At 38.0% G+C, this 25,270-nt stretch overlaps 1 protein-coding gene across 1 annotated transcript in view; it reads right to left on the bottom strand.

Annotated features, from left to right (window-relative positions):
• RFTN1 (raftlin, lipid raft linker 1) overlaps positions 1-25,270 on the bottom strand; it is a 129,026-nt gene that overhangs the window by 84,359 nt on the left and 19,397 nt on the right. Inside the window, exon 3 of the mRNA XM_063128553.1 lies at positions 2,161-2,347. Coding sequence (XP_062984623.1) covers positions 2,161-2,347 — 187 coding nt within the window. The remainder of the gene's footprint in view (positions 1-2,160; positions 2,348-25,270) is intronic.

Here is a 25,270-nt window from a genome sequence, read left to right as displayed (position 1 = left end):
AGACATTTTGCTGAAGTGTCTACAGCTAGTGAAAATTTTCATTTAGTATACACAAAAACCGTAACATTACTAGAGGCTCAGTAGTAAGTGCAAATCAATTAGAAGAACTTGCATGTCCTATACATTAAGCTAGGATTGCTTGCTATGTTGTAAAAAGCTTTTACGCTTTATTTGTGTGACACAGCACAGCTTCTGTTTTAAATACTCCCCATACACTACCATGTACTTTGGATTCTTCACCAAGAATTGTTTGTTTTAAGCTTGTTCTCTTGTACAAATGTTACTCGTGTCTGTCCATTGTTTTTCATCCATCATACTCTATACAATACCAGAATCAGAATTGTTTGAGTTTGTTTCATTCACTACAAAGATGGCTGTGTATCTGTAAAATATAACACTTGAATTAATATGTGCTGGCATTGGTATTTTGATTCTTGTTCTTGCTTATTTCTAACCTGACATATGGAGATGTAACAAAGCTGCAGTTTTGCATCTTGGAGAAATGTTACTGAAACTAGTGCCAGTTCAGCCATGGTGTTGCTGACTTGATCTGGTTCTCTCAGGTAACTGTACCGTCCTATAATTCACATTGGAGATTCTGAAGCTATACCCACATAAAAATCATGACCCACGTGGGAAGCTAGTGTACTAGAAAGGTTTTCTGTGACATACAAGCTTTTTACATGGGGACATTTTTGAACAAACAAGCTATTACATGAACTCAGAAATGGTACAGTTAGATGCTATACTACACTACATACTGTGACTACATTTACTTCATCAGCCCTGTGAATAGTAATGGCTGTGTTACGAGGTAAGTCCAAGGATGTATTCAGTATTTTCTAACCATCATGCCAGAGCAATTGACATGGACTGAAGTCCTTAAGCATCATGTTGCTGGTGTAGAAACTATTACAGGAGAAGCAGTAACCACATTAGTAAGAGAACATCCAAAGTGGGGAGGGGGTTAGTGACTGGAACAGACCCAATTATCTTTTTTATTTTTACAAAATTGGTCTCACCACAATGACATTCTTAGAAGGTGTTTCACAAAAGCAGTCACCATTAGCAATTATCAGTCTCTTTCAAGCAACTGCACTTGTGGTTAAGTGTAGTGAGAAACTTCCCCCTTGCATCCTCTGCCCATCACAGAGAGTGGAACTCTCCCTTCATTCTGGAGAGAAGAAAAGCTCCATTCCTCTCCCTAAACGTCTGACATGTGCAAAAGATTCAGAGGAAGGGTTAGCCTTTCACCACACCTCCCAGGAGAAATTCAAGCAGTAAAACTCTTACCCTGCTCTTCCCTCGGAATCAAGGACAATCTAAGTTTCATGGTGGGTTATGGAGACACTCAGAAGTGACAACAGAGTCTCTTCACTTCAAACTTTATTCTAACTAGTACAAAATGCAAGGAATCCTCTGTTCAGGGCTAAAGGACTTGGGGGATGGGCAAGAACAAATCATCTTCAGCTTGCAACATTATTTAAATGATAAACATTTATTCTGGTCAGCGACGTTAGAAGGACTGAGATTTACCAAGCCCTCAAGATCCACTAAAGTTTCACGAATTTGGATTTTTAAAAAAAACCTACGTTGCCTCTTATTCCTTTTGAACATTGACTATATTAAAATATACTGCTTAGCTATACTGAAGAGAAATCAAAGCAAACACACATACACACACACACACACACACACTACTCAATGCAATGAGTTGCAATACACAGGTGAAAATTTGTTTTATGGGTGAAAGACATGAAGTCTACTACAAATATGCATTTATACTCTTTTAATAACACTCTCTGTGAAGGCAATGGAAATATGACTATTTGGCTCTTCTAGCTGCATATAACAAAATAAAATTATTACAATAAAGAACACAAAAATGAGCCATCCTTGCAAATCTCTGCCCAGGATTGGTTGTTTCCTAGTGACAGTCCATTCCAAAATATGAAACACATTTCAGCTTGTTATCCTCAGATACTGCTGCCAAGCTGCAGATGGATCATAAACACACGAAACATGCTAAGCCTATAAAAACATCCAAGCCTTGCACAGCAAATATTAACATGACATTGCTATAATTTCCTGATCTAGGTCAAATCTCAGCAGGAAATCTCATTGTCTATTTTTATTCCCAGTTCATTTGAAGAGCTTTACCTTTCTGTTTTCTTGATCAGCACAGCCCTAAAGATTTGTGCCTGGGGAGTCTTCTCATTCTCATTAGTTGGATGCACAAAGGGATGGACAGCAGCCAAGATGAAGCCCTGCTGGTACCATTCTTGCAGCTGAGCTGGAAGATCACGCAAGGAAGACAGCCTGATTGCTGATGATCCTGGTAGCTCAGCTGGAATCAAAAAGACAGACTGATCAATAATTCTGAATTATGTTGTGTAAATGATAAACGTTATACATCTACTTCCTCTTTGATAACAAAAAGGCCTCACACAGTTACTAGAGAGTTACCTACTGATTTAATTTTCTTTGGAATTCGAGATTTCCTAAACAAGCTGTTTTCATCACTGATTACTGAGGTAAATGTCACATATAAACCTAAAGAGGACAGATAAGGCAGCCAAAGCTACAGCTACAGTAATGCAAATGTTTTTTTAAAAATGGATTTGTCTCATCTCCCTAATTTAACACTTGGTTTTATGACTACAATACAATTATTATTTGAGCAAATACAGAGCAACATGGGCAAAGTTAAATTTTGGATATACATGTAAACAAGAATATAGTCCCAGAGAAACCACAAGAGCTTACGATCAAAGACGATTCATCAAATACCCCAAGCTGCATTAATATACACACAGGCTTCCATCATCTCCCCATTTTTGCAAGTGCTGACTCCATTTCGCAGCATTTGCCTCTAATTTCTTTCCCACTTGGGAGAAATTCCTACTGCTTTAGATCCTGATCTTCAATGTGCCTCAGTCCCATTAAACATCAATAGGAATAAGAGTTTGCTGAAGGTATTCAGGTCCTTCAAACAAGCTTTTCTATGTAAAACCCTATGGAATACGGTCTGTACGGAAGATAGTAGACTCTGAGAAAATTATTTATTCTATTGCATTTCCCACAAGAATGTAAGACTTTCGCTTTCTGAATAATGAAAGAAGTTATCACAAAAACTAATAAATATTCAAAACTAATAATAAAAAGGCATAATTTAAATAATAATAGGAAAGGTAGCTGCTACCCTATACTCCTGCTACAGTTTCTCTTAACCTGCAAGAACCATATTGCAAAAATGTACAATGGAGCTTCTGATTAAGGAGAATAGGTCACACAATATTTTTATTTCTTTAAAGACAGGGTAAACCCAAGAAGTGCATATACTGATGGCTGATATGCCTCATATTTCTATCACAGCATACAAATTAAGTAAAATTTATAACAAAAAGCACTACAGAATATAATGCATGTGCTGTAAAATAAATATAAATAACAAAGCAGGCTGTCAATCAGACCAACTCTATGCCAAGTATACAAAACAATTCTTAAAAATACAAAAGAACTTTACTTTAAAAACAAAAAAACCTTCCGTTTTTCTTCTCAATTAGCCTTTATAAGACCTGATTTTTTAAAGTAAGCCTATCGCTGGAATTATTCCAGTAGCAGAGGACTCCTTCACATGAGTGAAATAAGGCACACATGTGACTGGCAACTCACGAAAGTTTGTGGGTCATTTTGATGATGTCGGCAACCACTACACGTCTCCCATGCCTTCTCCTGGTAATTCTGGTTTTTTAAAAAACAAAACAAAACTATGATATCCTGGTTCTGCTGAAATATCTAGGAATTTCCTATACCGTACAGAAGAAGTTGCGCTACAGATCACCCACTAGAGGGTGCTGTCCGATTCAGAGCTATGAGCAGGAAGAGGAGGGGAGGTTTTCTATTATAGATCACACTGTCACTCCTTTCCAGCCATATGATGCAGTCCCATAACAACTGACAAGAAAAGCAGGAAGCAAAGTCCCAGAAAGGACAACGCGATTTCCCATTAATCTAAAGAAGCCCTCGTATGTATTCTTTACTGTTGTAATTACTTTTCTTATTTATTGCCAAGTAAAAGAAACAAACTTCTCTCTGTGATATGCAGGCAGTCCCTCCCAGGTAGATTAACATATAATAAAGCCCAAACTGGGTAAGTTTCTCAATTGTTTTGATACAAAGGCCCCTCAAATTGCCTTATTCACCTCAAGTCCTGACACAATGGATACATGGGGTTGTATTAAATTTGGCATAAGCCTATCTAAACTGCTACATGCCTATTACTCCAGGATATTCTTCCTAGGTGTGAAATTACAAAATGTTTGTTTTTAAACCATTTAAAGCAAATTTGGACAAGCCACCAACTACCAATCCCTTGCTATGAAAAAGATCAAGCCATCACAACAGAGTCTCAATACCATAAAGAATCAGATGAAGTAAGAAAACATCATTAGCTAAACCTTTCCAGAAAAATGATCAACAGTTGAAAATGCTCACTCTGAAAGTTATTGCTGAGCTTCACTTAACAATGACAAGTATGAATAGGTACAACAACCCATTTCAATGAGCTCGGGGAGGCCACCTTGTATCTTAGTAATCTTTTCTACCTCAAATTTAACCAATAATTATCAGACTATATTTGCCCATATTCCGATATTATATAAAAATCTATATTCTGTTTCTGAATTAAGTCAAGCAGTCAATGAGCGTCATCAGATGGGTGGATTTTCGTGTTTCCCTATTGTTAATATGGCCTCCTCCTGCTGTCCCACAATAGCGACAGTCTCTTTACACGGGAGAGAAAGAGGAAGCAGCAACGACCATGTGGCCCATTCCGGGACCATTCATATCGTGCCGCTTTTACTGCACACAGCAGGAAATGGTGGCATATTCCATTTAATTAAAAAAAGACAGATTAAAAGGGATCTATTCTGCGATGGGAAAATGAGTAGAAGGTGCAGGAGGTGGACATTGCCTAAAGGATGCGCAAAAATCCGTAAGTGGGCTGTAGTGAACATGCGATTAAATGCTCATCTGATGACGCTCAGTATCATAATGCCTTAAAGCTTTTCATATAAATCTGTGGTGCAACCACACTTGGTATAGTTTGTACATTCTGGTCACTGCAGGATATTGGGAGAGTTGGAAACAGTGCAGAAAAATAAAACAAAATGACCAAAGGCTAGACTAGTAATCCCCTTATAAGAAAAGGTTACAATGTTTGGTGTGTTTTAGCTTAGAAAAAAAGGCAGCAAAGAGGGGACATGATAGAGGTGTCCAAAGTTATGCATGGTGTGGAGAAAATGGCTTGTATTAGAAGCCAGAATGTTGGGAGAACCAGGACAGATACAAGGAAGTACTTCATAAAGTGCATAATTAAACTATGGAATTCACTACCCCAAGATATAGGCTTGGTCACTAATTTAGATAGCTTTGAAAGGGGATTAGACAAATTCATGGAGAATAAGGCTACTAGTTATGATGGCTAGATATTACTTCCAGTATCAGAGGCGGTCTGCCTCTGAATATCAGTTGTTAGGGAACACAAGAGGGAGAATGCTGTTGTGCTCTGTTTGTGGGGCTTTCCATAGGCATTTGGTTGGCCACTGTGGAAAACAGGATGCTGGATTAGATAAACCTTTGGGCTGATCCAGCATGAGTCATATTCTTCTGTGTGCAGACAGAGGATGGAAAATGATGAGTCAAGCAAGGCAAGAGAGGGTCTCTTCCAGTTATTGTAATTCCCTGCCCCTTACAGAAAAAGTAGCAAGAAGTCAAATGACACACACACACCCGAAACTCATTCATCCTACAGTATTTATGACCAGTATTTATCAAGAGATTTGTCAAGCATTGATGAGTGTGCTGAATTGTATTCTATGGAAATATATGCCATTTTTAAATTCTGTGGTTACTTATAGTTCCACAGCTCTGAAGGTACACAGTGGAAAAGGCCTTCAAACATCCCTGCTGCCCAATGGATTTCCTCCCGATAAATCCCATCAAAATCTGAACAAGGGAAGGGGAGAAAGAGGTGAATGGGGGAAGCCGGGGTGGAAATGTTGCAAAAGTTCTTGAAAGCCACTCCTGCTGATAAGAGTTATAGTAATGCTAGATTTGAACACACATTACTTGGAAGCGCAGAGAAACTTCAACAACAGGAGAAATAATACAAGTAATATAAGAAAAAATGGAATATCGAGGGAGAAATAGCATCCAGACAATGGGTTGGGGAGTGTATTTGGTGCTGCACACGTACTCCAGACATTACAGTTGCAGGATAAACCCGTAGTGTATATTGGACTCAGGTCTTGGTTTGGATTCAAGATCGTCTCCAGAACCCAAAGCAAGTGTTTCAGGGAAAGAGACCCATTTTCCCAGCATCAGAACACCCATACATGCCAAAGGGCAGTACGAAGGTGTAAGAGAGTGCCTGCACTCATCCTTTCATTATCAGCTAGTTATCCTTACATGGGTAAGGCCAGATGCAGGGAACAAAACTACTTCTTTCCACTAACTCACACCCTAAGAGGATTGGGAAGTGGTAGGAATAATGATGGATGAGGAGGGAGCAGAGCAGGCAGAGGAAATCTCCCTCCATCCCACACTACAATATCTTGAAGGCCTGTTACACCAAATGTCTGTATGTACATATGATTAGAGGTCTAGCTAATTGAGACTTTCTTCTGGCACCATCTGACTATCCCTCTTCTAGCTTGCTTACAAACTTCAGTTCACAGTTCTTTATTTGCACACATTCGGTTTCCGCCAATGATTCTTTATCAGAGGCATTTTTTCTAATTTTATATAATTAGACATTAGAAGTATGAGAAATTTCTTTATATGACATATTTAGGTGTTTTCAATTTTGCTAATATTTCCGGTAGCTGCTGAAAGCTGTTGCAAGTGACATTATATAGTTTGCAACTAGAATAAGTGAGGGTGCAAATACGTATGGAAAATAATGAAAATAAAGTAATAATGGTTTCTTTCGTAAAAACAACAATGAAGGATCTCGTGGCACATTAAAAATTAACAAATTTGCTGAGGAACAAACTTTCTTGAACTAGAATCCACTTCTTCAGGGGGAATAGAGCAGAGAGAGTTCAGAAGGAAAACCAATGCAAAAAGAATAGACAATGACAATTATGTACTAACAGTGACCATTAACACAGCAGTGTTGATGATAATATAATACATCTTGGCATTGGTGAACTAATTAACACACACACACTGGGATAAAAACCCATACTCCTGATTTAAGTCAGAGGTGATAGTATTGAATATCCTGAGATAAACTGTAATTCAGCTGTTTCATACTGGAGTTTCCCTTTGAAGTCAAATTGTTTAAAAATGGTTAATTTCTCTGGCTTTTATTGGGAAACACAAGCCAGAGTTCTTGGTTTGCATGTAAGTCTAACCAAACTATGGACAGAAGGTCCATGGTTCGTTTAGACACTCCCATTTGCAGACAGAACGCACAATATTTGATGAAATGAAAGCAAGTAAATCACCTGGCCCAGATAGTATCCATCCTAGAGTTCTCAAAGAACTCAATGAAATTGTGGACCTTCTCACAAAAATATGCAACATGTCCCTAAGCTCAGCCTCTGTACCAAAGGACTGGAAGACGGCCAATGTAACACCAATTTTTAAAAAGGGATCCAGGGAGGATCCGGTTAGCTTGACATCTGTTCCAGGTAAATTGGTTGAAAGGATTATTAAAGACAAAATTAGTAAACATATAGAAGGGCACGTCCTACTGAAGAAGAATCAACACAGCTTCTGCAAAGGCAAGTCCTGTCTCACTGATCTTCTAGAATTCTGAACTCCTGAACAAACTTAGCAGTCATTGAATAAGAGGAGAGGTCCTCTTGTGAATCAATAATTGGTTAAAGAACAGAAAGCAGAGAGTAGGAATAAATGGTCAATTCTCCTGACGGAGGGAAGTAAATAGTGGGGTCCCACAGGGATCGGTATTCGGACCAATTCTTTTCAACTTGTTCATAAATGATCTGGAATTAGGAGTAAGTTTGCTGATGACACCAAATTATTAAAGATTGTTAAAACACAAAGGGATTGTGAAGAGCTCCAAAACGATCTCTTCAAGCTGAGAGACTGGGCATCCAAATGGCAGATGTGGTTCAATGTAAGCAAGCATAAGGTGATGCACACTGGGGCAAAAAAACCCAACTTCAAGTATAGCCTGATGGGATGTGAGCTGGTGTGACCAAACAAGAAAGAGATCTTGCAGTTGTGGTGGACAGCTCAATGAAAATGTCAACCCAGTGTGCAGCTGCTGTAAAGAAGGCAAACTCCATGTTAGGCAATATAAGAAAAGGAATTGAGAATAAAACTGCCAGTATCATACTGCCTTTATACAAATCTATGGTGTGACCATACTTAGAATACTGTGTACAGTTCTGGTCACACCACCTAAAAAAAGATATTATAGAGCTGGAAAAAGTGCAGAAAAGGGCAACTAAAATGATTAAGGGGCTGGATCATTTCCCTCATGACGGAAAGTTACAACAGCTCGAATTGTTTAGCTTGGAAAAAGGAGGCTAAGGGGAGAGCATAACATCATGCATAATTTTGTACATAGAGGTGTACAAAATTATGCATGATGTGGAGAATGTGGAAAGGGAGACATTTTCCTCCCTCTCTCAAAATACTAAAACTCGGGGTCATCCCATGAAGCTGATTGGTGGGTGATTCAGGACCAACACTGTGTATAGTTAAATTATGGTTTTCACTACCACAAGATGTAGTGATCACTACCAATCTGGATGGCTTTAAAAGGGGGTTGGATAAATTCCTGGATGCAAAGGCTATCAATGGCTACTAGCCCTGATGGTTATGTGCTACCTCCAGTATCCGAGGCAGTAAGCCTGTGTGCACCAGTTGCTGGGGAACATGGGTGGGAGGGTACTGTTGCACCATGTCCTACTTTGGTGGTCCCTGGTCAACACCTGGTTGGTCACTGTGTAAACAGAATGCTGGACCCTCGGTCTGATCCAGCATGGCACTTCTTATGTTCGCAACAATTCAAGTTTTTTTTTTTTAAAAAAAAAATCTGGGTTGTGATGTGCAAACTGAGTGCTAATGATCCACTGGAAGAACATTACATGTTTATATTTGAGAACAGGAAAAATACATCAGAATCCAAAATAGATCTTCTTAAAGAGCCCACCTAAAGGAGGCAAACAAGATGCACCTTTTGAAAATATTGGTAACACTTGTATGCTCTGTATACGACGTTTTTATATTTGTAAAATTTGTATACCCTATCTGTTACACCCGAAGAATTTTGGAGTAGTATTTTAGGTAGGTTAGTTGGAGAGAATGTGACTTGCTCAGAGTTATCCTATAGGTTTCATGGCTGAGAAATGATTTGAATTTGGTTTTCTACATCTAGGCCTCAAATTCTAGCCACAGCACCACAAAGGTTCACATTTTTAGACATTAGCCTCTTCATCATGGAAATGTGAAACTATAACCTTGGAGACAGAGCAATTGGGGTGTGCAAATTACTAACATTCACAGAAAAGATAGAAAATATACAAATACAGAAACAACCACATTACACACTGCCTGTTCTCTCCATTAGAATAGTGATGTTCTCTATGTTACAGTAATTTCCACACGACATAATAGTGGCTATTCCACAAATACAATAAGACAATTTACAACTCTAGTGATTGTTATTTTCAAAGAAAGAAAACAGGAGAAATATAGGCATGCATAATGTCGAATGTTCAGATCATTACAGGTATTCCACCATGCCATGTTCCATTAGAAAGTATAACTGCCGCACTTAATTACTAAATTCAGTAGATGTTGATATTCCCTCACCACCACCACCACCACCAATTACTCTGTGTGCCTCCTGGCCTCAACTATCCACAGTTTTTGCAAGCTGATTTGTCTAATGACAGCTAACATGACAGAAAAAACTGCAGAAGAAAATCAGGACTCATTTTCTGGACACGTAAGAACATTTTTAAGACTGAAATGTCATTACACAAAAGGGGTAGAGCAGAAGGATTAGCTTTAATGGCATACGAAAGGGGGGGAAAGATTACCAATATGATAAAAAGCTTTAAGTTTAAACCATAGAGGCAAAACTATTTTAACAAGGACAGCAAATTAGATTTAATTCGGCACCCTGGAAACACTCTCTCTCTCTCTCTCTCTCTGTCACACATATATAATTCCAAATATCAAAATGCAGTTCTGGAAAAAACAAATTACATTAAACCAGTTATTTTATTTACAGACACCTCACACCTATTCAGCCAGTCATACGGCAAAAGGAATGAATTGGCTTTCCTTGTTTAGCAAAATTAACAAATTAGTCACCTTGAATGCCATTTTTTGGGCCTTTTTTTGCAGCAATTCAATATTTTTGTCCCTACATCTTTTCTAAAAGATCTGGATCTCAAAATTATTTGTATCTAACTTAGAAAAGAATGAAAGACAACTGTCTAAACCCTCCAATAAATGTATGATTTCTTCATAAGAGACTGAGAACCTTATAAGGCTTTAGGCACAACCAATTTTACCTAGCATATAGAGTTGACATCATCATCTATTTCTGATCAGCTTTTATGGTGAAAACTGAGCTACCCTGGTGCAATTACCATCTTATTTATCCCAAAGATCTAAGATTAATTTAATAACAATATTCCTGAGAACCTGCTGACAAACATCTTCCAGCTTTACCAACATAAAATACAACATTCTTGTTGATTAACCAATGTTCTGTATGTTCATCATATTGAAAGCTAGTAACGTAAAGATGCATTCAAACATCATGGTCATAAATTAAATTTGGCATAGAACTCCCTCCCCTAGAAACAATTATTTGGCAAAGTGCTAAATATCACCCTGATAGTTTAGGAGTCCAGATAAATTTCTTCGGTGAGAACAAAATATACAATGATGGTTTTTTTCAGATTTCTACTGTGTGTATGTATCTGAGTGTTTCTCCCATTTTTGTCCATGTCTAGAAATTATCCCGAGTTACTCTCAATTACATTTGTTGTCATTTCACAGTCATGAACAGGAAGATTTGAGTTTCCATATTCATATGCATTTATTCCATAGCATTTATTCCATTACTGCAGACTTACTCAAATCCTAAATATTGTAATCTTTCTATGGATTTCCTATGCCACATTACAAAACAGACAGAGTTTGAGAACTTCTGGAGAGGGAAATGTACAACAGTGTACATAAATGTGTTTATAGTCTGTACAAAGTCACTCTACTTTACTGTATGACTTAACATCCACAAGCTATGCTCCTGATGCTCCTCCCATTCTTGCTCATCCTCATTATGAGACACTAGTGAATATCCTGTATTGATTAAAAGCAGAGCGAGGCCATGAAGGAAAGTGATACCCATGAAACCTTTTATGTGAACCTCTCCCCTGGTAAATTCTGGTACTTCCCAACAGAGTTTTTTATGCAAGTTAATTCTAACTAATCCCCTGAACCAGAAATGATTTTCATGCAGACAAGCTTCAGTATTCAATATCCAGAGTAAGTAATTCAATAAACATCATGCCATCCTGGGATCCAAATAACTGTCATTCTATTGGCAGGAAATGAATATCATCTGAGCAAAGTGAGCAACGTTCATGTTGCAAAGCATAATGGAATTAGGTATCCACCCACAGATTCAACCCCAACCCAAAGTACCATACCCCTAAATGAACAGTTCTAGTTAAGCTCCCTTTAGAGACTTTTGTCCATCTATTTGTCTGTGCTCCTGGATTCAATAGGCTTGAATTAAAATTTGAACACATCTATCATGGCGAGACAGTGCTGAAAAATATCAGGGTCTTTCCTTGAATTAACACACTCAAGTTAGCATAAATAAATTAATAGTTCAAAATATGGCAGCCAGGCTGGTCACCGGTACACCTAGGGGTGACCACATTACACTTGTTTTAAAATCTCTTCAGTGGCTGCCAATTAGTTTCTGGGTGAAGTATAAAGTGTTGGTTATCACCTTTAAAGCCCTACATGGTTTGGGTCCAGGCTATCTATGGGATCGCCTTCTCCCGTACAATCTGCCCCACACACTCAGGTCCTCTGGGAAGAATTTACTCCAGCCAACGAAAACAAGGCTGACAACTATAATCCAGAGGACCTTTTCTTCTGCTGCTCCCAGTTTGTGGAATAGCTTGCCGGGAGAGATTCGTCAACTTAACAGTCTTCCGGAAGTTAAGAAAGCCATAAAGACTGATCTCTTCCGGCAGGCCTACCCAGTTGAATTTTAAGATGCCTTTTAATAATGTGCGGCCGGCTTTCAATAATGCATTTGTTTTAAATGTTTTAATTAGTTATATGTATTTTATGGTGTTTGCACGTGTTGTACCCCGCCTTGATCCAGAGGGAGAGGTAGGTAACAAATAAATATATTATTATTACATTAATATTTTCAAAGAGTTTGGCAATACTGCTCCTGTTCTAAAATGAGCTCTTGGTTAGTAGGCTAAAGCTTTAGTTAGTAGGCTAATGTCTTCTTAAACTTCAGAGAATGTGAAATTAGGTCAGAGAATTGTCAAAGGGTGTATGATGATGTTGTCACATTAAAAATAAACAGGCCACAGCCTAGTAATCTCAGATTACTAGGGATGGGTGAACGAGCAATGTTCGAGGTTAGTGATGTAAACTTCTGGAAACTTTAAGGCCATGGAAAAAGACTGAGAATTTTGGAAAAATTGAAAAATAAGCAATACTTATTTTTTTAGCACTTTATACATTTAAAGTCACTTTGTTGCTTTAAGACAGCCTTCCCCAACCAGGTGCCCTCCAGATATTTTGGATTTCAGCTCCCATCAACATCAGACAGCATGGCCAATGGTCAGGAAAGGTGTACATTAGGCCCATTCTCCCTTAATGTAAATAGCCATTTGTCTTTTTACATTGGGGATCAGATCATGACAGGACACACAGACAAGGTGAATTCTTAGGCTTGAATAATAATGCAAGGATGGCATTATTCTTGATAATGTAGTGTGCTCAATAAAAGTTATGAACTACTTTTAATATTAGCTGTTATGTTGCAGCTGCTCTCTCAATTTCACTCATAAAGTTATTTCCTCTGAATGACTCTGTCCAGGGAGTACTCAAAAATAAATCCATTAACAATTCCTGAAACAACCACTACCAAATTGATTGAAGTACTAAATTAATGAGTCTGGATCTACTAAAAACAATGTCTGAAGTGCTATATCAAGCAAAGTATCAGAGACATGAATACTATTAAACAACATTATACCTACATTACTACCTACATTATTATCTTTTAAAAACTGCTAGGGAGTGAGAAAAGAAAAGTTTAAGAGATGTTTTGTGCAAACACAACCTCAAAGTGACAACTAAAATCCAAAGGAGGAAAAAAAATCTAGTAAATATTTCATGCTTTTTTATGCTTTATGTTAAGTGACACTCTCAGCTCTTACAGCTTTGAAAGAGTATAATAAATAATCCTACTAAACAAATTAGTAATAAATATGCAAGACAAATCTGGAAATTTCACAAAGGCGGATTTCTCATACTTACTTTTATTATAATATTTAAAACTTTAAAGAGAATAAACAGGGTGCTGAAAATAGTATGAATTCCAAATAGCAGCTCTGATTAGTTTTTCCTTTTTTATTTTTGAATGTATCAGAACAGTCATCATTAATAACATTCAGGTACATTTTTTTTTTAAAAAAATGTAATAATTAGGCAAGACAGTTAAGCAAAAACAGAGAAAATATGCATCTCAGCTGTACAAGACTTGGCTTACATAAATGTGTTACTTCAGCATTTCTTTCTTGCCTTTGTTGTTTTAAAATCTCTTCACTGGCTGCTGATTAGTTTCCGGGCGAAGTATAAAGTGTTGGTTATCACCTTTAAAGCCCTACATGGTTTGGGTCCAGGCTACCTATGGGATCGCCTTCTGCCATACAATCTGCCCCGCACACTCAGGTCTTCTGGGAAGAACTTCCTTCAGCCAGCCAAAACTAGGCTGACAGGTATTACCCAGAGGACCTTTTCCTCTGCTGCTCCCAGACTGTTGAATGTCCTGCCGGAGGAGATTCGTCAACTTAACAGTCTTTTAGTATTTAAGAAAGCTATAAAGACTGATCTCTTCCGGCAGGCCTATCCAGTGGAATTTTAGGATGCTTTTAGGATGTTTTTAGGAAGTTTTAACAATGTATACTGTGTTTTGATTAATATTTTATGTATTTTATACTTGCTGTTGTTCCCCGCCATGATCAGAATGGAGAGGCAGGTTAGAAGAAATTATTATTATTATTATTATTATTATTATTATTATTATTATTATTCAGTTTTTTCCTAGCTTGGCAGATGTACTGGGGAATATTTAAACTATATGACCACACACTGGCTAAGACAGTTAAGTCTTTTCTCATGGGAAGAAAAAGTGAACAACCAAAGCCTCCAAAACTGAACTATACTTAGCTCATAGGCCAAGGTGGGTGGTGGTTTTTTTTCAGTTGACTATATGATTCAGTAAATACCAAAGAACATCAGCTAATGGAGAAAGTATGACCAATACTTTTAGCACTCTGTGGCAGATGCGTAACAAAAGTAATCTGGGCAACCATACTAGGAGAGGGCTGAGGTCAAAGGACCATGAAGCAACTGAGTATCTCAATGCAGAAATATATTCATCTCGATCCACTTCAATAACGATTATTCTTTGTATTGAATCAGTAATTTAAATGGCATATTTTGTAACTATGAATTAGAAGCAAAAACAGTATCCAAGCCAGAAGTTATTTCCTTACCCCATCAGGCAAACAGAGGCCTATGTGTTTTACTTGTGCTATAAGGCTTTTGGCTCTGGCAAATGCAACGGCAAACACCATTGTGGAAGTGACGAGAGTACCAAACTCAAATTCCTTCCAATTGGCACAAATTCCATAGCTTCTGGATACCTACTCTTAATAGGATGGCAGGGTGGGGGTGCGACAGTAATAGCAAAGAGAACAGCACTGAATACAGGCAAACAGTTAAGAAATCGGAGCCATCTGTCTATCATATGCCCTTGCTGGCAAGAGGCAGGCAGGCAGGGCAGGAACAGGACAGATGCAATTTTATTTCTCCTATTCTTCCTTTAAAAAGGAGAGGGGGAAAGTTGGCTAGACAGGCCTCTAAGCTCATCTTCCAGAATTATCCATGTAGATCCTGCAGATCTACCCCTCTCCTCACCTCACTCACAGTTCTGGCCCCTTTCTGTCCTCCCTGATCTCTTCCAAGACCACTGTTGCAACATGAGGAGCAACTGCCTTGGTGCTTTTACTTAGTGGCTTTGAGCTGGAAGGGGAATGGGGCCAATGTCAAGATTCCCCCTCCAAAGGTCATAATTGCGTCTATGGGCCCCAGGAGGCAAAATCCACTAAACCTTATAGTGCCTGGGATATTCTCCCAGGACCATAGGATTAGCCTGCAAGAAAAAGAGTAAGAAGAAGAAGCCATCCTGAGAACACATAGTTTGTTTTGGGGGTTATTCAGGGTGATTAACAAGCCAGACTGCATGGTTAACAAGTCCCCCTGGCTGCAATAAGACATGAGTGTGGGTAAGCATGTTGTGTGAATCCAGCTACTGGCTGAACATAGGTGTATCAACTGGGGAAGGCAACTTAGGCTTTTCATTCTGGGCATGAACTTTCAAGAACAGGGAATGAGGAAGGCCAAAATCTAAAATGCTTTCCTTTGATCTGAAATTAGTTTAATTACTAGCTAGAAAAGAAAACCAATAAACCTTTGTGAAAACATTTGCTATTATAGAGATAGCAGGAAATATCATAACCATGTGTGTCACATCCTTCATATCATACTTGTTAATCCTGATTCGTTTCCACCCTTTTACTTTTTCTGGGCTCACAATGGCAGATGCAAATAATCAATATTCTATACAAATATGCATAAAAATGCTGCTACAACCTCATTTTCTGATACATGAGAATGATGCATGAAATCAGTTATACTTTTAAAACCCTTTATTAACCACAATTACCCCAACATAGCACACTAGTGGAATCATAGAATAGTAGAGTTGGAAGGGGCCTATAAGGCCATCGAGTCCAACCCCCTGCTCAATGCAGGAATAGTACAACTACTTTCCTGAAAACACTCCTTAATTCTTGTACTATGTAACTATTACATGGTACCTAACTGTCATTCTAAATTAACACTGTCACCACATCCTACCAAAGAGAAGCACTGGTGATTGCAGAAATCTCAGTTTCTTTCAGATAACCAAAACCAGCCATAACAGACATTAGTATCCCTAGCCACAAGTTCGTTAGCCACATTTCCCATGCTTGCTACCCTGTGCCTGCTTACCCTACCCTGTACCTGTTTGCATTCTCTTCCCCTCCTTATTGTTTTACTAGGATTTTATTAGATTGTAAGCCTATGCGGCAGAGTCTTGCTATTTACTGTTTTACTCTGTACAGCACCATGTACATTGATGGTGCTATATAAATAAATAAATAAATAAATAATAATAATAATAATAATAGAAACATCCTAATCCAAATCAAATTATACTTTAATGACAAGAGGTAAAATATAGACTAAGCAATCCTATGCATGTTTAGACAGAAAAAAGTCCTACAATTCCCAGCATTCCCAGCCATCTGGCTGGGGAATGCTGGGAGTTGGAGAACTTTTTTCTGTCTAAACATGCATAGGAACATGCACCTGTCTAGTTACATATAGTTCCATTGAAATAAATGGGAAATAAGTCATTCACCTTATCCCATTGATTTCTGTCAGACTTAAATGCAACTTATTTGTCTAGATTGAACCCAGGGATTGCAAAGGCAGGAGTAGTTAGCTCTTGTGAATTCCTGTGCATAAAGTAACATGTAAAACAGAGTGTCACTAGATGTCACTCCTCTGTCAATACATCACACACATTCGGCCAGTTCGCACGATGAAACAGCCCACTGTGGCTTATTCAAGCCATGGCGGGCTGCAGCACATGCCAAATTTTGAATATTCAAGCCACAGCTTGTCATGTCATCTAAACCTGGCCAAAGGAGGTTGTATGAGGGTTAAATAACATGATCTGTTGTAGGGTTACATGAGGGTTGTTTAACCCTCACACAACCCCTGCTGCCAAGGTTTGGATGACATGAAAAGCTGCAGCTTGAATATTCAAAAATGCCTGGCATGCACCACCACAAGCCACTGTGGACAGTGATCAGCATGTGAACCAAGTCATTATCTCAAAAATTGAGGGATATAGAAATTAAGTTCAAACTGGCATTTAAGCACCCATACCCTAAGGCCTTAGCTAGAACTAAGGTTTATCCTGGGATCGTCCCGGGGTCGTCCCTGCCTGCTCCCGGGATAACCTGTGTGTCATTTACATGAACAGGGATGACCCCAGGACGATCCCGGGATAAACCTTAGGTCTAGCTAAGGCCTCAGTTTCATATCTATGGTTAAAAAGTACTTTAGTTTAAGAATGAACAATTTTATTCCACTGTCCTGTAAACGGGAAATTTCTTGCCAGCAATTTACAAAGCAAACTTGCTAGAAAGAGACAGGGATTGCACATTTCCAATGATCAGATGTAGCTTTTTTTGAGAGAAGAGAAATGTCTTTAAAAGGGGAAGAAAAATCCTCATTAGCTTCTGAAGTGAACCTTGTCTCTTGATCAATGTGCAGAACTTTTGACAGGTGTGCTACGCGACAAACTTCCCACCAGCTTCTCATAAACATTCATTGTGCAAAGAGCTTCATATCAACTAAAGGGCGGCGGGAAGGGGAGCCTTCACATGTTGTAAGACACATAAAAAATTAAAAGATTTCAATGCTGTGAGGAGTCCTAGTGATGCCACATATTTCCAAATGAAATGATAAAAGGAGTTAATCTGAAAGAGAATAAACTATGAGGCTTACAAATTAAGTTGATGGAGTTTTGAGGAAGTTAAGGCATGATATAGATGCTAATAAAATATGAATAAGCATCCGTCTGCTGCTGTTAAGCTTTGCTGGCTAAGCTCTGCATCAGTGCTCTTACTTAAAAATGGTTTCCTGACATAAGAGCTGACAAAGGGTGCTAAATCGTATGAATTAATTTGCCACCACCCATTGTACTGTTTATTAAAATGCAAAACAAATTAACATCCACTTGCATTCTATCTCCAAACTGAGGGAGCCAGAAAATGGCACTATAAGTGGTCTCTTGTTAAGTTACTGTTGTGTAAAGTTTGGAACGGTTTCAGAGTAATTTTTTTTATTGTGTTTTGTTTTTGTATTGTGTTATTTATTTCAGAAAGCTCAACTCAGAAGCCGCATCTGTCTTTCTCTGTAGTCTTGCCTCTTTTTTAGCAGCTGGGTTGACTGCCTTGATGAAGCTTTTCAAATGCTCAAATAGCTAAAATTAAAACATATTCTGCGAGATTATTTTCATTGTTTTTCACCACATGTTCACTGAATAAAACACTTTGTTATTGTCTGCTTTTTTTTGTTATCAAGCTCTAGGTCTTGCACTTCCTGTCAGTTTTGTTGACAGAAATTTGGTGAGCACAGAGAAAGGGACTGCGTCGGTGGTTAGAAAAGCAAGTATTTTGAACTAGGCAAACATTAAAAGAAAATACCCGAATACTTATTTGCTTTGCAGTCAGAAATTATAATATTTTGTAAATTCTAAAAAAAACCTCAACCCTTTAACATAACATTGATTAGATGAGCAAAAGTAGCAGTCACATTTTAAAAATCTAGAGCATTTATTACTCTAGAAAGTTCAGTTCATCAATATGTGATAAAGATTTGTAGAAGCTGTCTGAAAAGAGAAGATGATCCATTTCCCCCCAATTGTTTTATATAATTCGCATAACACGTCCAATTAAAGATCCTTGGCCATCTGCTGTATGCAACAGTAATTTTAATGATTTGTTACAAGAAGAAAAAAATCATACAGGCACATGCAGATAAAGCAACCAAACTTTTTAAATTATTATTATTTCTTTTTGCATAACTCCAAAGGGGGGGGATTGTCAAGGTATAAGTTAAGCATTAACAAAAACCTCCATTATGTGTAAACAAGCTTTTCCTCCCTTATAACAAGTCTCCATCTAGATATGATGTTAAATAAAACAAGACTTGACCTCAAGCATAGCAACTGATATATCCCTTATTGGTTCTTTTGAGCTTCTCATTCCAGTAACTCCAAAACCAGATGCAAGTAAAGTTTTAATAATGACATAGATATTTTAGCAGCCAGGCCAGTTCCTCTACATTATCAAGAACTTTAAAATACTGCTAAGACCAAATTTGGGGGCTATTATAGAAAGGATGCAGAGCTTCCATCACCCTACCAAAGATTTTTTTAAAGTATGTGGTATTGGAAAAGAGGCTGCAGCTGTTAAACTTTTACAATAAGAGAGAACGTATTGCAAACTTACATCACTGCCAGGGCAGATTTGATTTAAATCAAATTGATTTAAATCATGATTTAACTGGCTTCTATGAGGGCACAATCCCATGGGGACTTGTTTTATTTTATTTATTTTATTATTGCATTTTTATGCCGCCTTTTTTCCTCCAAGGAATCCAAGGCAGCATACATAATCCTCCCCCTCCTCCTCTCCATTTTATCCTCACAACAACAACCCTGTGAGGTAGGTTGGGCTGAGAGTCTGTGACTGGCCCAAAGTCACCCAATGGGTTTCCATGGCCGAGTGAGGACTAGAACCCGGATCTCCTGACTCACAGTCCAACACCTTAGCCACTGTACCACACTGGCTCTCACACCACACTTAAGACTATCCAATGCAGGGAGGCTGCTGCACAGAGGGGATCCTCTCCTCCATGCTTCATCTGCCCTGTTGGCTAGAAAGCCAATTTTGGCTGTCTAGCAGGGGCGAGAAGCAGGGGGAGGCTGGGCAGAGCTCAGGAAGCTCTCTAAACCAGTTTCTGAGGTTCCCTTTTTCTTCTCTCTGCACTCGGCTTATCGAGCACAGACAGACAACTGCCTTGGTTCATTTCATGCTGGCTATGATGGGAAGGAAGTGGGAAGTGCAGTTTCCTGGCTCGGCACTCAGAGAGATTTCTCTGAAGTCAGAGCCAGACAACTGAAAAATCCTATGTGTCCCGTCCCCCCAATATGCTGTCTAGGGGATGTAGGATTGCTCCCTCCAGAACTCAATTTTAATGATTTAAATCACAGTTCAAATCACTAGTGAGGAAGATTCTATTTAACCATCATTTTTAGCAGGTGTACATTATTGTTTAATATAACTTTAATATGTATTGAGAGATGTAGGTTTCCTTAGAAGATAGATACACGCTAAGCAATTACTCCAAATTGTTTTCAGATTAATTTATCAAAAAAAATGGGATCAAAAAAACTTGGTCATTTTATTATTAAAGCATGATGAACCTGCTCCATGAATGATATCATGATATTTGTGCCAGAATCACCACCTCCAAACAGGCATTTAAATTGTTGAATAAGATTGTTGAAGAACAAAACTAACCAGAAAAGCAAACAAAAATATTAACAAAACACACACATGGATTTTTAAATGGTTAACTATTTCAATTTTTAGATAAATGTAAATTTCTTTAAAAATATTAGGCAATTTCAACCACAGCAGGTACAGAACAAAATATTCCAAAATGGAGTCTCTTTCATGGCTGCCATGCTAGGTCTTTCCCTTCTATAATCAACGACAAATGCAGCAGAAGTTTTCTCAGGAGTCAGGTCTACATGAATATGTTCTGTTCACTTTTGGTTTCACTTTCTATTCCTCTCCCCTATCCCTTGCATTTATATCCAGATTTCTCTTTGTTCAGATCTACTCCACCTTCCCAGATTCTCTATTCATTGACCTCCTCTATCACCTCACTTAGAGAGATGCAAGACCTTAAGAGAGCACACGTACGTGCAAAAGAGGGAGCATGCACTTCTGCACATCACCTTTCTCCTTCTCACATAATATTAGAACCCAGGTTCATCCAATGAAGCTGATTGGTGGGAGATTCGGGCCAAATAAAAGGAAGGACCTCTTCACACAGCACATAGTTAAACTATGGAATTCGCTACCACAAGATGTAGTGATGGCCACCAATTTGGATGGCTTTAAAAGGGGGTTGGATAAACTCCTGGAGAAGGCTATCAATGGCTACTAGCCCTGATGACTATGTGCTGCTTCCAGTATCCAAAGCAGTAAGCCTATATGAACCAGTTGCTGGGGAACATGGATGGGAGGGTGCTGTTGGTTGGCCACTGTGTGAACAGAGTGCTAGACTAGATGGACCCTTGGTCTGATCCAGGATGGCACTTATGTTCTTAGTGCAGAATAGGAACGATCAGGTTATGTCCTATCTCCATGAACTGCTGTTAGCATATTCATAAAATGTAATCAGCATTTGAATAATTCAGATTCATACTGATAACTTTGACATAACATCTTTTTTATTAATTGTTTTAAAATTTCAAAATCTGCTTAAATTTAAATTTTAAAAAAATCTGATTTAAATTTGAAAAATCCAGGGTTTTTTTTAAGTCACTGATTTTTATCAACCTTGATCATCACAAGATCAAGCCCATAATGTGCTGAATGATTTTTTTTATAAGTTACCCAGAAAAGATTTGTTGATGGCACACATAGTAAGTAAATAATACTCCAAGTATTGTTTGTGTGTGTGTAAGTAATAAAGCAGTGACCACTTCTAGCTTTGTCTGCATTTCACACTGCCTAGGAGATACTACAGGATAGGAGGAGGAATTCACACCATTTTATTTAATCAAATTGCAATGTGAGTGTTCCTTGTTTTGCATAGCTGATGTACTTGCTTAAAATAGCAATCCTTGCAACTGTGAAGCCAAGAACTGAAAACCAATATAAGGCATTAGGGGAACAACAGCTGGATCAAAAGAGAGAGACTAGAATTTAAAAAAACAAGACATGTTCAATATAATGGGTAAAATCAAAATTTGTGCAAGCAGTGTTTTGTTCATGTGACAGAATTTCCTCTTCTTCACCACCTCACGGCAGCATCCTGTACCGCCGCAAACCTGCTCGGGAGGGTCCCCCAACTCTCTGGACCAGCTTTTGAAGGTGCATGGAAGGGCTGCAAGGGGGAGAAGGAATTGCCCTTCTTCTCCATTCCACTGAAGGAAGCCAGAAGGAGAAGTTAACTGGATATCACCCAATGTATTAACTATGGTAAATCATCTAAAAAAATTCAAGTTGCAAGAGAAACTTCTCTAGAAAGGGAAAATACCTTAATTAGGAAATTGCGTATGCTTATTAAAAATCTTCTAACAAAGTTACATCTTCTACAAAATTTTCAGTTATGTGCAAACTAGTTTACCAGTCTTAAAAAATATTGCGCTTTCTTCACAAATGGGCCTCTGGGACAGTATTTGTGCAACAAGATAAATCTATTCGGAAGGAGGCTGGATGAAGAAAGTTCTCCTCCATGAATGGGTGCCTAATTGAGGCTACTTGTAAGTTATGTACCCACAACAACTGAACTCTTTAAAATAGCTTTCCAGATGTTTTGTAGTACAACTCCCTGCATGTCTGACCACTGTCCATGCTAGTTGGGGCTGATGGAAATCGAAATCCAAGATATCTGAAGGGCACCAAGTCAGGAAACACTGCTCTAAGAAATTTGTTTCACCTTGGGCTGTTCAGACACCATGCTAAGCCATGGTTAGGCTATTAACCCTTTTGCAGCAAATGGTTAGTGAGCGTGTTTAAACCATGGTTAGGAATGGTTCACACAACATCCTAAGCCATAATGTTTAGCTCAAAATGCTTGCCCATTGTGTCTTGGCGTGTCATCTGAACTGTGTTCTTGTGTTTTCCCCCCTCTCGATGCAGCTGCCATCCCATAGGACACACTTTTCCCAAGAGTCCCATAATTCTCAGGACAGGCTTTTTGGGGTGCACAGACAGTTGTTACAGAGGTGCACAGAGGTGGAGAATTCCATTTGCATAAGCATAGCTGTGTGAACATTGCACTGGATACAACCCCATGTCTTTAGTACTTTTGGGAACTGCCCAGACAGCTTTGGCTATTGGGTAGTAGAGATATGCAATAAATAAATAAATTAGTTTGACTGCTGGTGCTTGCAGATGGAGTGCTCCTAGCACAACCAATCAAAAGGCACTGTGCAGCAATACAGTCTCTTTTTCTTGAACAGATTTTCTGCAATAAGAAAAAATATAGAAGTGGTAGTGGGAAAACATGAAAGAATTATGAGTGGAAGACATAATCACCTAGACCTCCCGTAAAAGTTTGTGAATGAGGCAGGATAATTGCTTAGTAGAAGTGTCAGCTGGAAACACCCTATGTCTATTCAGTGAAGTCAAAGAAAATCTAAATATTATTTACTTGATTTGTACCTTGCCTTTCTACCAAAAAATGGCACTTACAGTCTCTACTGTCCAATCATGCAATCTAGAGCCAGCACAAGAACCAACAAAACCTATTTAATAAAATCTGAATTGCTCAGCCAATCAAAAGCAATTATTCTTTTGCCTTTTAGGTCTGTCATTGACCAATACAAAAGGTCCCCCACCCCCAGCTACTTTCTCCATGAAAATAATTTATATTTCTCTGCACGTGGTGGTTTACATTAAATCTAAGTCCAAGAGACATGATTTCCCATCTCTCTCAATACGGAAGCTGTCACCACTTTGTGTAAAAGATTTTAACCATATGTCTGTCAAGCAACAGATGCATGGCTATTCAAGTAAATTCTCAGTATTACAAGATGGCCAATGAAAATGCACAGATTGAGCATTGTGTCCAAGTCTCAATGTGAAAATTCATCTAATTTGATTTTAAAAATAACAATCCCAAATTTTTTATTTTTAAAAACAACCCCTAATTATTTATACACATAAGACCATAAGAAGAGCCATGCTGGATCAGACCAAAGATCCATTTAGTACAGCATTCTGTTCACACAGCAGCCTACCAGCTGACTGGGAAACCCACAAGCAAGAAATCGGTCTAACAATGTGGAGATGTGTACACTCTTGCACACCGTGTGCTTGTGGCTAAGCAAACAGTAGAAGAATCATAATTTAACTATGAGTCTGCAGGTAACTAACCCAAGTTCAAGACTGATAAAAATCAATGATTTTTTAATTTTAAAAATAGATTTAAAAAAATATAAATCGGAGTTTGACATTTTCTTAAAACAATTAATTTTTAAAAAAGAATCTAGGTCAAAGATATCATGAATACTAATTATTCAGCTTCTAATTATATTCTATGAATATGTTAAGAGCACTTTAAGGAGATGGGAGATAACATGATAACCTATTCTGCAGTGCAGGTGGTATACAGGAGTACATGCTTACTCTCTCTCAAGGTCTTGCCTCTCTCTTAGTACAAAGATAGACAAGGTCAGTGAATAGAGAATTTGGAGAGGGAGTAGATTTAATGTTTTAAAGAACTTCACATTTATCAAAAGTCTGAAATAGTTAACCATTCAAAAATCCATGGGCATGTTTTGTTAACGTTCTTGTTTGTTTATTTTTCTGGTTAGTTTTCTTCTTCAACAATCTTATTAGTACAATTTAAATGCCAATTTGGAGGTGGTGATTCTGGAACATCATGACAAAAATATAACAATTAATTGAACAGTTGTAGCTGGTTCATCTCCTGAATGACTTCACAAGTTCATTCTGCTTTTGTACCAAAATGACCAATTTATCATTCCACTTTTTGATAAAAATAATAATCTGAAAACAATTCAGAATAATTGCTTAGTGTGTACCTACTTTCCAATGAATATGTATTAAGGTTATATTAAGCAATAAAGTACTTCTACTAAAAATGATGATTAAATAGAATTTTCCTCACTAGCAATTTAAACTGTGATTTAAATCATTTATTGAATCCTTCACAGAAGCTATTTAAATCATGATTTAAATTAATTTGATTTAAATAAAATCAAGTGTATCCAAATTAAACTCCTTTAGCATAAGTTCTTATCTCTAAAATGGGAATAAAAATGTTTTCCATAGCTGTATTATGCTTAAGATGTATGTTGACAACACAGTTCAAGTATTCAAAGCACTTCACATACATTCTCTCAGTAACACTTACAACAGTCCTAGAATATGCTAATTTCATGTGCACCATAATGTGTATGTATGTGAAAGAAAAGCTTCAAGGTGGAGGAACAATGGCTTGGCTTTGTGGCCAAGATGATGCTTGAACCAAGGATGTCCTGGCTCACATGCTT

Source organism: Elgaria multicarinata, chromosome 1 (genome assembly GCF_023053635.1).
Source record: "Elgaria multicarinata webbii isolate HBS135686 ecotype San Diego chromosome 1, rElgMul1.1.pri, whole genome shotgun sequence".
NCBI classification, from domain to species: Eukaryota; Metazoa; Chordata; class Lepidosauria; order Squamata; family Anguidae; genus Elgaria; species Elgaria multicarinata.
This window is presented reverse-complemented; position numbering and strand designations above follow the sequence as displayed.